This window comes from Rhinatrema bivittatum, chromosome 7 (assembly GCF_901001135.1).
Source record: "Rhinatrema bivittatum chromosome 7, aRhiBiv1.1, whole genome shotgun sequence".
NCBI classification, from domain to species: Eukaryota; Metazoa; Chordata; class Amphibia; order Gymnophiona; family Rhinatrematidae; genus Rhinatrema; species Rhinatrema bivittatum.
Genome location: NC_042621.1, coordinates 38,610,465 through 38,627,819, shown reverse-complemented (window position 1 = coordinate 38,627,819; position 17,355 = coordinate 38,610,465). Strand labels below are relative to the sequence as shown.

At 41.3% G+C, this 17,355-nt stretch overlaps 1 protein-coding gene across 5 annotated transcripts in view; it reads left to right on the top strand.

Annotated features, from left to right (window-relative positions):
• Positions 1 to 17,355, top strand: part of PMFBP1 (polyamine modulated factor 1 binding protein 1) — a 1,053,891-nt gene that overhangs the window by 758,700 nt on the left and 277,836 nt on the right. For all 5 annotated transcript variants that reach the window (XM_029608277.1, XM_029608279.1, XM_029608278.1 and 2 more), the window contains 3 exons: positions 13,378 to 13,500; positions 14,179 to 14,305; positions 15,601 to 15,758. In XM_029608277.1, coding sequence (XP_029464137.1) covers positions 13,378 to 13,500; positions 14,179 to 14,305; positions 15,601 to 15,758 — 408 coding nt within the window. The remainder of the gene's footprint in view (positions 1 to 13,377; positions 13,501 to 14,178; positions 14,306 to 15,600; positions 15,759 to 17,355) is intronic.

The window sequence follows — 17,355 nt, the reverse complement described above, 5'->3', positions numbered from 1 at the left end:
GATTGGAGGGCAGCGTTAGGGGTAGATACTTCAATGAGTGGTAAATCCGAGGTTAGAGCTTTACTTAGATGTTCCGAGTTGCAAGGTTTTCTGTATAGGAAAGAGGGTCTTGAGTTGAGTTTGGAGTCTGATCGAGGTAAGGAAAAGCTGGTGGAGATTAGAGAGTGATCTGACCATGGGACTTTTTTGCAATTTGGTTGTTTTGTAAGAGAAATACCAGTGTTTGTAAAGAGTAGATCGAGCGTGTGGCCTGCTTTGTGGGTGGGTTTATTGATTTGTTGTCTGAATCCCATCGCTGACAGTGCGGTGAGGAGGGCTTCACAGTTTGTAGAGAGGGGAACTTTGTCGACATGTAAATTGAAGTCACCCAGGATTATAGCAGGGGAGTCAAGATTGAGATGCAGAGTTATGGTTTCGATGATAGGAGAGGAGTCTGACTCTAGTAAGCCTGGAGGGGCGTAGACTAGCAGGATTTGGAGTTGTTCTGATTTGAACAATCCTAGTTCTAGTTTAGTTACTGTACTGATGGGGTGGTGTGAGAACCTTAAGGATTTTTTTGCAGCTAGGAAGATACCCCCTCCTCTTTTTTTTTGTCTTGGGATGGAGAAGAAATCGTAAATCTGCGTTGGTAATTGGTTAATGAGTGTGATGTCCGTGGATTTGAGCCATGTTTCTGTTATGGCGCAAACGTCTGGGGTTGTGTCCTGCAGTATGTCGTTGAGTATAAGAGTTTTGTTGGTGAGAGATTGGGCGTTGAATAGGATTATGGTGAATAGGGTGAGGCCTAGTAACTGTGTAGTGGGGGAAATCATGATTGGGATGAGTGATTTGTAGGTGCGTGGTCGGTAGTACATTATTGTTCAGGTTGGATCGGTGCTGGATGAGTGCTACTGGAGCTTGGATGTGCTGCTAGAGACTGGATGTGTGCTTCTGTAGCCTGGATGAGTGCTGCTAGAGATTGGATGCGTGCCTCTGGAGACTGGATGAGTGTTGCAGGAGACTGGAGAGTGCCTCTGGAGACTGGATGAGTGCCTCTGGAGACTGGATGAGTGCTGCAGGAGACTGGATGAGTGCTGCAGGAGATTGGATGAGTGCTGCTGGATGAGTGCCTCTGGGGACTGGATGAGTGCTGCAGGAGACTGGTTGAGTGCCTCTGGAGACTGGATGAGTGCCGCTGGAGACTGGATGAGTGCCGCAGGAGACTGGATGAGTGCCGCAAGAGATTGGATGAGTGCTGCTGGATATTGGATGAGTGCTGCAGGAGACTGGATGAGTGCTGCTGGATGAGTGCCTCTGGGGACTGGATGAGTGCTGCAGGAGACTGGTTGAGTGCTGCAGGAGACTGGTTGAGTGCTGCTGGAGACTGGATGAGTGCCGCAGGAGACTGGATGAGTGCTGCAGGAGATTGGATGAGTGCTGCAGGAGACTGGATGAATGCTTCTGGAGACTGGATGGGTGGATGTGTGATCGCTGGATGGATGGATAAGGGTGGGTAATGGCTCTTGCTCTGGGACGCTCCAAGGGGCGCGCTAAGGGGCAAGCCCCTTAGGTCGCGCTCCTTCGGGCGCGCGACGCCTGTGGGAGGTGCAGTAATTTAAAGGCCTTTGTTGAGCCCTCTGATAGGCCTAGAGCCTCTCAGGGGCGTGATTCACTCACCGCGCTGGGTCGGCAGCTTTTTAGTTTCGTTTTTGTGTGTGTCCTTATTTTCTTTAGTTCCTGCGTCTTTTCTCGTTGCTGTGGTCTGCCTCCCACAGCACAGCTCGAGGCAGAGTCTCCACTTGGGTCTGCACGAAATCCACTAAATTTGGGTCTCCCCAAATCCACTACCAAACCACTGCAGATGATACAAAATGCGGCTGCGAGACTGCTGACCAGCACCAGCCGCAGCGAACACATATCACCCATCCTCAGGAACCTTCATTGGTTACCAGTTAATTTCAGAATTCTATACAAATCAATCACCGTTATTCATAAAACCATCCATCATCATCTTCAACTCGACCTGGAAATCCCTTTCAAACTCCATTCCTCCAGCAGACCAACCAGAGACACTCTCAAAGGCACTCTGAAATGCCCTCCTACTAAAGCCTCTCGCCTCTCAACGACCAAAGCCAGAGCTTTTTCGATAGCTGGCCCATCTATCTGGAATAGCATCCCATCAAATCTCAGATTGGAGCCTTACCTTTTAACTTTTCGAAAAAGGCTTAAAACCTGGCTCTTTCACCAAGCCTTCGCCGATCCACCTGACAATCACTAGTTGTCCTTCGCGCTTACCCGCGCTGGCATATACACTCCCGAATGGACCCTGACTCTTACAGGTTAAAGCACCATTAAGCTTTAACCCGTACGCTCTATGATATCACTTTATATTTATTTCCTGCCTTATCTTCTTTCCAGCTTGTTACAAGCTTCCAAGTTCTATTTCCCTGTTGATTGTAACTTTGACTTATTCCTTCCTATTGTTCATTTTTTGTTCACCTGAATTGTTACCACTGTTATACCTTGTTAACTGTAAACCGATCCGATATGGTTATTTACTATGAAGGTCGGTATAAAAAACTGTTAAATAAATAAATAAATAACATAATCAAAGATGGATTCTTCAAACTGCAAACACTAAAAAAGCTCAAACCCCTTAAGAACATAAGAACATAAGAAAATGCCATACTGGGTCAGACCAAGGGTCCATCAAGCCCAGCATCCTGCTTCCAACAGTGGCCAATCCAGGCCACAAGAACCTGACAAGTACCCAAAAACTAAGTCTATTCCATGTTACCATTGCTAATGGCAGTGGCTATTCTCTAGGTGAACTTAATAGCAGGTAATGGACTTCTCCTCCAAGAACTTATCCAATCCTTTTTTAAACACAGCTATACTAACTGCACGAACCACATCCTCTGGCAACAAATTCCAGAGTTTAATTGTGCGTTGAGTAAAAAAGAACTTTCTCCGATTAGTTTTAAATGTGCCCCATGCTAACTTCATGGAATGCCCCCTAGTCTTTCTACTATCCGAAAGAGTAAATAACCGATTCACATTTACCCGTTTTAGACCTCTCATGATTTTAAACACCTCTATCATATCCTCCCTCAGTCGTCTCTTCTCCAAGCTGAAAAGTCCTAACCTCTAGTCTTTCCTCATAGGGGAGTTGTTCCATTCCCCTTATCATTTTGGTAGCCCTTCTCTGAACCTTCACCATCGCAATTATATCTTTTTTGAGATGCGGCGACCAGAATTGTACACAGTATTCAAGGTGCGGTCTCACCATGGAGCGATACAGAGGCATTATTACATTTTCCGTTTTATTCACCATTCCCTTTCTAATAATTCCCAACATTCTGTTTCCTTTTTTGACTGCCGCAGCACACTGAACCGACGATTTCAATGTGTTATCCACTATGACACCTAGATCTCTTTCTTGGGTTGTAGCACCTAATATGGAACCCAACATTGTGTAATTATAGCATGGGTTATTTTTTCCTATATGCATCACCTTGCACTTATCCACATTAAATTTCATCTGCCATTTGGATGCCCAATTTTCCAGTCTCACAAGGCCTTCCTGCAATTTATCACAATCTGCTTGTGATTTAACTACTCTGAACAATTTTGTGTCATCTGCAAATGTGATTATCTCACTCGTTGTATTTCTTTCCAGATCATTTATAAATATATTGACAAGTAAGGGTCTATAAAATAATGAGTGAAGTGGAATAGATAAATGTGAATTGGTTGTTTCAAAAAGTAAAAAGACTAGGGGACATTCAATGAAGTTACTAGTTGATACATTTAAGATACATAAGAGTGGAAACACTGAGAGGAGAGGATCACCTTGCTGGTGGCTGAAAGGAATCAGTAAGTTTTTGCTTGGGACATTGACATTGACTTTTTTAAAAGTATTGGGGCAAAGTTAACTATTTGGGAATATTATTTAGTGTGTTTGTGTGTTTGTGCCTTTAATAGTCAGGCAGTGAATAAACAAGTTAGACTGTTTGCATTTTTAAATAGTCAGTCAATAAGGTAGCAGTAGGTAGGCAGTGAATACACAAGTTAGACTGTTTGTATTTTTAGTCAGTCAATAAGGTAGCAGTAGGTTGGCAGTGAATAAACAAGTTAGACTGTTTGTATTTAGTCAGTCAATAAGGTAGCAGTAGGTAATGTGTTTATTTTTTAAAAGTCTGCCTGACTATTAAAGTGTCCGCCAGACTTTTAAAGAGCTAAGTGTTTTATTTAATAATAACTGAGTGCATTGTATTGAAAAACAAAAAAAAAAATCCCCCAAAAAAAAAAACCCCCACAAAAAAGTAGCCAGAAGCTAGAAATAAGCTAGGAGCAGTATATACCAAAGTAAAAAAGTTGAATAGTTCAGCTCAGTTACTCACCTTGGAAAGGTGTTGAGGTAGTGTGATTAGGTTTGAATAGGGAACAACATTTGTTAATCAAGGGAGCTGTGAGTCACTCAGGCTGACTAACTAAAGTTAGACTGTTTGTAATTCCCAACCCACCCCAAGCTCATCCCTTAATTTATAGGCAGGTGCCACTTGCACAAAAAAAAAAAACCCATCAACAAAAACTTTATTGAGAATTCGATCAGACCCCAGTAGGCCACTACCAGACATATAGTGAATTCACTAATACATTTAAAGGAACTTAGACACATTCCTACTCCCATAGCAACCTAAAACTTAACTAGGAACTGCTCAAAATTGAGATGAAGGCAGCAGTCCAGCAGCAAGAGGGGGGCTTCCCAGTCTTTTGCATCGAGTGTCACAAATATGATTTTTTACCCACCGGTGAGAAGTTGTACATGTGCATGCGATGCAAAGAGCTCCTGGCTCTCAGAGAACGAGTCCGATCTCTGGAGGCTAGAGTGGCAGACCTGGAGGAGCTGAGGGAGACAGAGAGGTATATAGATGAGACCTTCAGGGACATAGTAGTCCAGTCCCAACTTCAGACTGGCAGCCCTAGTGCTGCCTTGGAGGAAGAAGGTCTCATAATGGGAGAGCACCAACCAGGTGTAGCAGGAAAGGATCCTGTAGCAAGGACCTGCTCTCTAGGTGATGCATTGTCCTTTCGCACTGAGGATATCTCCCCAAGGCCTACTGCCCAGGAGGGAAGGGTTAGGTCGGCCGTCATAGTTGGTGATTCGATTATTAGGAATGTAGATAGCTGGGTGGCGGGTGGGCGTGAGGATCGCCTGGTAACATGCCTACCTGGTGCGAAGGTGGCGGACCTCACGCATCACCTAGATAGGATTTTAGACAGTGCTGGGGAGGAGCCGGCTGTCGTGGTACACGTGGGCACCAACGACATAGGAAAATGTGGGAGGGAGGTTCTGGAAGCCAAATTTAGGCTCTTAGGTAGAAAGATTAAATCCAGAACCTCCAGGGTAGCATTCTCTGAAATGCTCCCTGTTCCACGCGCAGGTCACCAGAGGCAGGCAGAGCTCCGGAGTCTCAATGCGTGGATGAGACGATGGTGCAAGGAAGAGGGATTCAGTTTTGTTAGGAACTGGGGAACCTTTTGGGGAAGGGGGAGTCTCTTCCGAAGGGATGGGCTCCACCTTAACCAGGGTGGAACCAGACTGCTGGCGCTAACCTTTAAAAAGGAGATAGAGCAGCTTTTAAACTAGAACAAAGGGGAAAGCCGACAGTTGCTCAGCAGCGCATGGTTCGGAGAGATGTATCTTTAAAGGATACTAATGATGCATTAGAATTTGGGCATCCCGACAGTGAGGTTCCAATAATTAGAAAAGTAGTCCAAGTGCCTGTAACTAAAAACTCACCTGAGCTAAAAAATTCTAACTTATCCCTATCAATTAAAAAGCAGAATAAAAATACAAACAAAAAACAAACTTTGAAATGTTTGTATGCTAATGCCAGAAGTCTAAGAAGTAAGATGGGAGAATTAGAATGTATAGCAGTAAATGATGACATAGACTTAATTGGCATCTCAGAGACATGGTGGAAAGAGGATAACCAATGGGACAGTGCTATACCGGGGTACAAATTATATCGCAATGACAGAGAGGAGCAGTCGGGAGGAGGTGTGGCGCTTTATGTCCGGGATGGCATAGAGTCCAACAGGATAAACATCTTGCATGAGACTAAATACAAAATTGAATCTTTATGGGTAGAAATCCCTTGTGTATCAGGGAAGACTACAGTGATAGGGGTATACTACCGTCCACCTGGTCAAGATGGTGAGATGGACAGTGAAATGCTAAGAGAAATTAGGGAAGCTAACCAAATTGGTAGTGCAGTAATAATGGGAGACTTCAATTACCCCAATATAGACTGGGTAAATGTATCATCGGGTCACGCTAGAGAGATAACGTTCCTGGATGGAATAAATGATAGCTTTATGGAGCAATTGGTTCAGGAACCGACGAGAGAGGGAGCAATTTTAGATCTAATTCTCAGTGGAGCACAGGACTTGGTGAGAGAAGTAACGGTGGTGGGGCTGCTTGGCAATAGTGATCATAATATGATCAAATTTGATTTAATGACTGGAAAAGGAACAGTGTGCAAATCCAAGGCTCTCGTGCTAAACTTTCAAAAGGGAAACTTTGATAAAATGAGAAAAATTGTTAGAAAAAAACTGAAAGGAGCAGCTACAAAAGTAAAAAATGTCCAAGAGGCGTGGTCATTGTTAAAAAAATACCATTCTAGAAGCACAGTCCAGATGTATTCCACACATTAAGAAAGGTGGAAAGAAGGCAAAACGATTACCGGCATGGTTAAAAGGGGAGATAAAAGAAGCTATTTTAGCCAAAAGATCTTCATTCAAAAATTGGAAGAAGAATCCAACAGAAGAAAATAGGATAAAGCATAAACATTGGCAAGTTAAATGTTAGACCTTGATAAGACAGGCTAAGAGAGAATTTGAAAAGAAGTTGGCTGTAGAGGCAAAAACTCACAGTAAAAACTTTTTAAAATATATCCGAAGCAGAAAGCCTGTGAGGGAGTCAGTTGGACCGTTAGATGATCGAGGGGTTAAAGGGGCACTTAGAGAAGATAAGGCCATCGCGGAAAGATTAAATGATTTCTTTGCTTCGGTGTTTACTGAAGAGGATGTTGGGGAGGTACCTGTAATGGAGAAGGTTTTCATGGGTAATGATTCAGATGGACTGAATCAAATCACGGTGAACCTAGAAGATGTGGTAGGCCTGATTGACAAACTGAAGAGTAGTAAATCACCTGGACCGGATGGTATACACCCCAGAGTTCTGAAGGAACTAAAAAATGAAATTTCAGACCTATTAGTAAAAATTTGTAACTTATCATTAAAATCATCCATTGACCTGAAGACTGGAGGATAGCAAATGTAACCCCAATATTTAAAAAGGGCTCCAGGGGTGATCCGGGAAACTACAGACCGGTTAGCCTGATTTCAGTGCCAGGAAAAATAGTGGAAAGTGTTCTAAACATCAAAATCACAGAACATATAGAAAGACATGGTTTAATGGAACAAAGTCAGCATGGCTTTACCCAGGGCAAGTCTTGCCTCACAAATCTGCTTCACTTTTTTGAAGGAGTTAATAAACATGTGGATAAAGGTGAACCGGTAGATATAGTATACTTGGATTTTCAGAAGGCGTTTGACAAAGTTCCTCATGAGAGGCTTCTAGGAAAAGTAAAAAGTCATGGGATAGGTGGCGATGTCCTTTCGTGGATTGCAAACTGGCTAAAAGACAGGAAACAGAGAGTAGGATTAAATGGGCAATTTTCTCAGTGGAAGGGAGTGGACAGTGGAGTGCCTCAGGGATCTGTATTGGGACCCTTACTGTTCAATATATTTATAAATGATCTGGAAAGAAATACGACGAGTGAGATAATCAAATTTGCAGATGACACAAAATTGTTCAGAGTAGTTAAATCACAGGCAGATTGTGATGAATTGCAGGAGGACCTTGTGAGACTGGAAAATTGGGCATCCAAATGGCAGATGAAATTTAATGTGGATAAGTGCAAGGTGATGCATATAGGGAAAAATAACCCATGCTATAATTACACGATGTTGGGTTCCATATTAGGTGCTACAACCCAAGAAAGAGATCTAGGTGTCATAGTGGATAACACATTGAAATCGTCAGTTCAGTGTGCTGCGGCAGTCAAAAAAGCAAACAGAATGTTGGGAATTATTAGAAAAGGAATGATGAATAAAACGGAAAATGTCATAATGCCTCTGTATCGCTCCATGGTGAGACCGCACCTTGAATACTGTGTACAATTCTGGTCGCCGCATCTCAAAAAAGATATAATTGCGATGGAGAAGGTACAGAGAAGGGCTACCAAAATGATAAGGGGAATGGAACAACTCCCCTTTGAGGAAAGACTAAAGAGGTTAGGACTTTTCAGCTTGGAGAAGAGACGACTGAGGGGGGATATGATAGAGGTGTTTAAAATCATGAGAGGTCTAGAACGGGTAGATGTGAATCGGTTATTTACTCTTTCGGATAGTAGAAAGACTAGGGGACACTCAATGAAGTTAGCATGGGGCACATTTAAAACTAATCGGAGAAAGTTCTTTTTTACTCAACGCACAATTAAACTCTGGAATTTGTTGCCAGAGAATGTGGTTCGTGCAGTTAGTATAGCTGTGTTTAAAAAAGGATTGGATAAGTTCTTGGAGGAGAAATCCATTACCTGCTATTAAGTTCACTTAGAGAATAGCCACTGCCATTAGCAATGGTTACATGGAATAGACTTAGTTTTTGGGTACTTGCCAGGTTCTTATGGCCTGGATTGGCCTCTGTTGGAAACAGGATGCTGGGCTTGATGGACCCTTGGTCTGACCCAGTATGGCATTTTCTTATGTTCTTATATTCTTATGAGAAAATATTTTTTTTACTCAATACATAATTAAAGTCTGGAATTCATTGATAAAGGAAGTGGTGAAAGCTGTTAGTGTAGCTGGGTATAAAAAAATAGAAGAAAAGTCCATAAACCATTATTAAGGTAGACTTGGGGAAATCCACAGCTTATCCCTGAGATAAGCAGCATGGAATCTTTCAACCATTTGGGATCAAGCCAGGTATTTGTGATTGGATTGGCCAATGTTGGAAACAGAATACCAGGTTTGATGGACCTTTGGTGTAACCTATTATGGCATACTTTATGCTTCATGGTTTGACTGCACCTTGAGTATTGTGTGCAATACTGCAGAATTAGAAAAGATACAAAGAAGGGCAACCTAAATGAAACAGGGGATGGAATGATTCCCCTATCAGGAAAGGGTAGAGATTAGGACTCTTCAGAGACAGTTGGAGAAGAGTCAGTTGCGGGGAGTGGAATGGTTAAATGTGAATCAGTTGTTTACTCTTTCAAAATGTACAAAGACTAGGGGACACATAATGAAATTACTAAGTAATACATTTAAGACATAGCAAAAAATGTTTTTTTACACAACACATAATTGGAGGCTGGTATTCATTGCTGGAGGATGTTAGTGTAGCTGTATTTAATAAAACGTTTGGACATGTTCCCGGAAGAAAAGTCCACAAGACATAAGAACATAAGAAAATGCCATACTGGGTCAGACCAAGGGTCCATCAAGCCCAGCATCCTGTTTCCAACAGTGGCCAATCCAGGCCATAAAAACCTGGCAAGTACCCAAAAACTAAGACCTCTCATGATTTTAAACACCTCTATCATATCCTCCCTCAGTCGTCTCTTCTCCAAGCTGAAAAGTCCTAACCTCTTTAGTCTTTCCTCATAGGGGAGTTGTTCCATTCCCCTTATCACATTTATAATGAATAGACAAGTTATCTTTTACCCCAGCTGCTTTAAAATTATGTAGAGTAGCAATTTAGAAGAGTCAGCAATTGTATAACAACATAATTGATTAACTGTCCTGCTGAGACTAGATTCAATACAAGATACAATCTTCCAAGTATCCTTCAATGTTATATTCTCTGGCTCAATACCTGTCTGTACTTCTATAGATTCAGATACTTGAGGTTGAGAGATAGGAACTGGAATAGCTGAAATTCTGTTCTGATCATGCAAGGCAGAAGGAGCTGATATTAAAATATTTAAATCTTCTCCAATAGATCCTCTTTCAGTCAACTTCCAGATAGATTCCCATTAACCCCCAAAGGCTCCACAAAAGGGGGACCATTAGATACCAAAGGAACATTAGTAGTATCTTCAGCTATTTCTTGCCCAGGCTGTGGCCTAGATGGTGGAGTACGCTCCTCCATACTTAGAAAGGCTTCTGCTAATGCAGTATTCAGTGTTACCTGCAATACTGGCATAGTCTTATACACATGTTGATCCATAGGACTGTGTGTCAGCACGGAAATAGAGGGAGAGGCTGGTATTTTCCCTTTTCTTGCCCATTCTCTGGGGAAAATCCAGCATAAGGGTTATGCCCCTTTCGCATGCGGCTTCTGGGACACCTTTTGAGATCCTTGTACCTCGATGGACCCAATCGTGGGGCATCTCAGTTGTTGCCTGTGGTGATCAGCCACATCTCAACAGTCACGGTATCAATGGAAGGGGGCTCTCACCACTCCAGCGCACTTTACACCACCTTTTAATTGCACCAGTAGCATAGGATCTTCTTAGTGTTTGGATAATTGCCAGGTTCTGTGGCCTGGTTTGGCCTCTGTTGGAAACAGGATGCTGGGCTTGATGGACCTTTGGTCTGAGCCAGCATGGCAATTTCTTATGTTCTTATGTTCTTTGAGAGCCTCGTGACTCAATGGATCCAACCGCAGGGCATCTCGGTTGTTGCCTGTGGTGATCAGCCTTTCCGGAGGATCTCCACAGTCCTGGTATCAATGGAAAGAGCTTGCTCCACTCCTGCCCACTCTGTGCTGCCTTTTGAGACCCCTGTGCCTCAGTGGACCCAACTGTGGGGCATCTCAGTTGTTGCCTGCAGCGATCAGCCACTCTGGAAGATCTCCATAGTCCCAAAACAGGCTCTTTCCCTGCTGCACAATATTTCATCTGATTTATTTTATTTAGTTTATGGCATTGTTGATCTTATTGATCATGCTTTTTACATTGGGTATCAAGTTTATCTTAGGGCATCTTTCCCTCCCCTGGATCCCAGCACACATCTATTTTTTATTTGAAAATAATTTATATTCCACGTAATCTCAATTGTTCAATTGCGGATTATAATATATTCATAAAATTGAACTACTAACAGTAGCAAAATAAATAATAAAATGACAACATGTAATCAAATATACATAATCCATTAAACACTCACCGTAACATCACCAACTCAAATGCTGTCTAATGTGGCCCAATTCTCTTTAACTAAACACTTTGCAAAACAATCCTGCTTTTAATAATTTTCTAAATTTTAAATAATCTGGTTCTCTACTTACCTCATTTGATCAATCATTCCAGAGGACTGGTACACTTACAGAGTATGCCCTAGTTCTTGTCCTGTCTAACCCATAGCTTTGAAGAGAAGGGACTGCTAATAATTCCTAAGTAGATGAATGTAACATTCGACCAGGAATGTATCCCTCCAACTTCTCTCTCAAACCATGATTGTCTTTGTGCAGTGCTTTATAGGTTATGGATAAAATGTATCCTATATATCATTGGCTATCTATACATAATAGATATCCAATGAAATTGCTTCAGAAATGGGGTAAGTGACACCCTCCAAGGGAGATTAAAAATAACCTAAACTGCCAAATTTTGGACCAACTGAAGAAACTTGATCATATTCGATGGTAATCCATAATAGAGAGAATTCAATAATCTAAATAAGTTAAAACCAATGACTGTATAACAATTCTAAAATCTTCAAATGATAAAATTTTCCTCAGTGGCCTTAAAAGTTTAAATCTATAAAAGGCTAACTTTGCTACTTTAGAGACGTGCAACTTCAAAGATAAAGAAGAATCAAGGGTAACTTCCAAATTGTGTGTCGTTGTAGCCAAGTCTAACTTTGCTACATCAATTTGAATCATTACAGGTAATGACACTGACATATTTCTAGTCCATAGGATCACTATCTTCTCACAGATTAACAATAGGTCATTATGCAAATCCAATAATTAACTTTGCCCATACAGCACTGTATCATTTGGACAGGAACCTCTCCTGGGCAATCACTAGAAATAAAAATCTATATGTCATCCACATAACACTTATACATCATCTTCAAACTCTTGATCTCTATCCTGCCTATCCTCTTCACTGTGCTTCCTAGTCTCCCTTATATTGCTTTCATCCTTATGTCATGCGCCATTATTAATCATTGGTATCTTACCCATTACCACACAACTGCCAGTTGTTCTAGATGTTCTGGCTCTGGAGCTCCTTAGCTGTTCCGATGTCTTTCCACTGGTATTCCTTAACTGTTCCTTCACCTTTCTCCTGATGCTCCTTGGTTATTCCTGAACCTCTCTTCTGGTACTCATTTGTTCTTCTGGTGCTTCTTGCCTACTCTCTTCTTTCACTCTCTATTTCTCTTTCAGCCCATAATTGTTTTACAATATTATATACATCCATTTCCACATTGGTCAGGGTCTCAACTGCCAATTCCCCAATCTCTTGATCTCTCTGCTGCCTTTCCTCTCCCTCTGCTTCTTGCCCTGTCTTGCAATACTTTCACTTGCACTTTTTCACTCAATATTATCTCACCTGTTCCCTCCTCCAATTACTCTGGCTAATTCTGCTGTTTTCTCCTGTTGCTTCTTGTCTGCTCAGGCACATCTGCTCTTTCAGCCTCTGTTTCTCTTAATTGCTCTAAAATGGTATCAGTTACATATTTCTTTTCCTTAAATTTTATTATTAAAGATTCTAAATTTGGATCTGTTGCTTTTAACAGCTTTTCCTGGGATATAATTCCTTTTCTTATAGTTTTTGGTGTGCTCTCTTTTTGTAAACTCCTCAATTTAAATGTAGAGTTTCTGGCATAAAAATAGCAGGGTATTATCTCCTCTTTGTTTTCAAGATTTCAAATAATTGTTTTTCTTCCTTAGTTTTTTTAATTAAATGTTGTAGTCTGTCAGCTGCGGCAGCAGGTCTATGAGCAGGTTCACCGTGGCTTTTTAGCTGTACAGAATTGTTATCTTCATCTGAAAAATCTGCACTATTGCTATCACCATCATTAGCCTTAGTATTAAAGCTAAGGGTGGGCACCTTTTTTATCCTGGGCATCATATGCAGCCAATATGAATTCTTCTTTTCCTTTCCTGTCATACTTTAATAGTAGTGTTCACCTTGCTGAGATGTAGTCCAGATATTATACCTCAAGGTCACCATGTGAAGGTACCTAGCAAGATCTAGTGAGAGAAATTTGCTCCATTCATTTTTTTTCTCCCCTTAGAGATTTGTTTGGGTTACTTGGTAGTGGAGGAAGTGAGAGTTGTTGTTGTAATTGTGATTGGGTTCTTTACAGCTGGTAGAACTGGAGGAAACCATTGTACAGCTGCAGACAGAGTTTGCTGCATACAGAGCTTTGCACAGGCACTCGGATACCAGTTACAGCAGCCAGCTTGCCCAGGTGGAACAGCTCACACAGGTACACTCTATTTTTCTTTCCCCTGCTTATGCTCCCCAATATAATTTATCTTACCCTTAGCTCTTAAATACATCTCTTCAATCCCAACCCTTGATCTATTCCTTTCTACCATCCCACAAATCATTCCCTTCCTAAGGGCTTTTGTTCTGTGATATCTCTTCTTCCTTATTCTCTTGTTCTGTGGTGTCTCTCTCCTTTGTTCTATGGATTACCTTCTCTTGTCTCTTGTTCTACATTCCCTCTCTTTCTCCCCTCTGTGATCCTTCACCCACCACCTTCCTTGCTCTGTTTTCTTCTTCCTCCGTCTACCCCAATTTCTTCAGTTCTTACTTTTTCTGCTTATCCAACTTTGAATGTTATGATGACTCCAGTTATCAGCTGCTGTCTTATTTTTAATGCATTTTTGAGGTGATAGGAAGAGTATGAAATCAAGTTAATGCCCCTATTTATACAGATTGTTAGAGAGATCAGACACTTTGGAGGCAGAGTGTACCTGAGCAAGTTTGCTTTGTATCTCATCTCAACGCACATTCCTCTGTCCTCTTGTACTTCTGTTTCTCCACCTCATCCCTAATTCCTTTCCCTCTGCCTTGCCATTTTTGAAGGAGCTCCATTGTATGCTTTTTTTTGTTATGGTCACTTAGACTGGGGTCTAAATTGAGCTTTGTGTATATCTAGAAGCTGAGCATGGCAAAGGAGGAAAGCTTGAAGTGTGCCCAGCAAGCTGAGAAGTACCAGGCTCTAATTCAGGATCTGAACCTGGAGCTTGTGAAGGCCAATGAGCAGAAAAACAGCACCAATAAAGGTAGAACATAATATAGAAGGGGGATGTATCTTTCTTGCTCATAGATCACTTGCTTTGCTTCTACTAATCTCTGCACCCCACACCATCTTTAATGAGAAATGGTAGGCTATACAGTCAGAAAAAGAGTCTGGAGAAACAATACGGAGTCCTAACTTTGGGAGTTAAGAGCCTAAAGTGGCCCTTTTGAATCTTTACTAGGGCTGAGTACCTAAATTTAGGACTCCTAAAAAGTGGGTGGCTACAGAGTACAGTTAGGAGCTTAGCACTGATTTTCAGCACTTGGCACCTAACTTAGGGAATGAATTGCAGACCTAAATTTAGTGCTATAAGTAGTAGGTCCCTAAACTTATGTGAAGTTTCAGCTGAAAAGAGGCACTTTTAATATAGACATTTGAGGAGCCTAAATTTAGGAGCTAAGCTGTTTTTGAATATTGGCCTCCTCATGACTTGCTTTTAAGTAGGGCCCCTATTTCTGCAGCAGTTTGTTTAGGCCAGGGAGTAAAATTACACACACAGATGGCATTTTCAAATCTTTTCATCTACTTTTCTAAGAAGTCTATCCACAGAAAACACAGGTGCAAATGATCACATGCTCTTTATGCCTGCAGCAGTTTTAAAGCAAAAGTAGGCACATAGTTTCACTTTTAAATTGGTGAAAAGTACATGCAGTCTTTGTCCCAGTATGAACGGTTTGAAAATTGCCTCTAAGTAAATTAAAACTATAAGCAAACTTCTCAAAATGTGACCCAGAATGTGTGCTTGAGCTGCTGCAAAAGACCAAGGCTTCTGAGATCTTTTCCTCCCTAGCAATGACTGCCTGAGGTCCGAGATATCATCTTTCCCTTTTTATGTTTATGCAGCAGCATTTCAGAGTTTGCACATAGACTTAGGCTTGACCCATATCCCCTGCCCATCACCACGAGCTTTGCATGGATATTCTTGTCACACTGTATTTACTGTTTTTGAAAAGCTCATATGCCTGATGTACCGTTTGCTTGAGTATCCCACGTCATCCCTTTGCACGTGATAGTCTTCCTTGGCTTTCTTGTTCTTTACATGCTGCGGTCTCCTTCAGCTGTGGTGTGCCTATGTATGTGATAGCCTCCTTGACCATCTTGTACTTGGCACATTTATTTTGTTTATTTTATTTATTTGAATTTATTACTTGATTACTGTTAGGCATCCTAAGCAAGGGGTAACAATTACAAAACAATGTATATCCTTTGCATGTGCCAGTTTTTTTTGTAGATTTCTTGCAAATTTAGCTTGCCAATGCTATGCATTTCCTCTTTCAGACATTCTAAGGCTAGAGCAGGAGGTTCAGAACCTGCAGAAGGACTTGATCACAGAGGTGCAGAATAGGCAACAGCAAGACACCATGCAACATCAGCAAGTCCTTCAACTGGAGGCTAAGTTGAGTGAAGCCCACAAACTCTGCACACTGAAGGAAAAGGTGAGTTTCAGAGAGCATGAGAGAGACAGCAAAGGAGTGAAGTATGAGGCAGAGACAAGAAGTAAAAGAGACAATGTGCATTAACAAAAAGGAAAATTTGGAAAGAGGAAATGAATGGGAGAGAGAGACAGGGAGGGAAGGTATAAGAGAAGAAAATGATAAAGGAGGTATGAAAGAGAATGCGACGTGGAGGCCATAAAAGAGACAGAGAGAGCCACATGAGATGAGATCAGTTTCTTCCCCTGGAGGGAAGGACAGAGAGAGACTGCAAACCATACAGAATTCTGAAATTTTTTCTCTGTGGACAAGCAGGACAATGATCAGTCACCCAAATTGATAATGTCATCTGACAGTGTTGAGACAGAAAAACTCTGAGTCCAGAAGAATCAAGAAGGTTTTTCTGAGTATGAATAGCTGTTCCTGTGAAGCAGCAACATCAAAGTACAATACGAAACATAAAATTAATTTTAAAATCCTTCAAAGCTCCTGTCCCGCCAGTCTCTGTGGATTAAAATCTACTCATTATGTTCAGATTCTTAAAATCTTAAAATCTTTAATCAGTGAATGGTGATAGTTTCAAATAATCACTAATTTTAGGTACCATAAGAGCATGCCATACTAGTCAGACCAAGGGTCCATCAAGCCCAGCATCCTGTCTCCAACAGTGGCCAATCCAGGCCATAAGAACCTGGCAAGTACCCAAAAACTAAGTCTGTTGCATGTTACTGTTGCTAGTAATAAGTCAACTTAATTAATAGCAGGTAATGGACTTCTCCTCCAAGAACTTACCCAATCCTTTTTTAAAAACATCTATACTAACTGCACTAACCACATCCTCTAGCAACAAATTTCAGAGTTTAATTGTACGTTGAGTGAAAAAGAACTTTCTCCGATTAGTTTTAAATGTGCCACATGCTAACTTCATGGAGTTGCCCCCTAGTCCTTCTATTATCTGAAAGAGTAAATAACCGATTCACATTTATCCGTTCTAGACCTCTCATGATTTTAAACACCTCTATCATATTCTCCCTCAGCCATCTCTTCTCCAAGCTGAAAATGCCTAACCTCTTTAGTCTTTTCTCATAGGGGAGCTGTTCCATTTCCTTTATCATTTTGGTTGGCCTTCTCTGTACCTTCTCCATCGCAACTATATCTTTTTTGAGTTGCGGCGACCAGAATTGTACACAGTATTCAAGGTGCAGTCTCACCATGGAGCAATACAGGGGCATTATGACATTTTCCGTTTTATTCTCCATTCCCTTTCTAATAATTCCCAACACTCTGTTTGCTTTTTTGACTGACACAGCACACTGAACCGATGATTTCAATATGTTATCCACTATGATGCCTAGATCTCTTTCTTGGGTGGTAGCTCCTAATATGGAACCTAACATTGTGTAACTATAGCATGGGTTATTTTTCCCTATATGCATCACCTTGCACATTAAATTTCATCAGCCATTTAGATGCCCAATTTTTCGGTCTCAGAAGGTCTTCCTGCAATTTATCACAATCTGCTTGTGGTTTAACTACTCTGAACAATTTTGTATCATCTTTCCAGTCATTTATAGTAACATATATAGAAACATAGAAATGA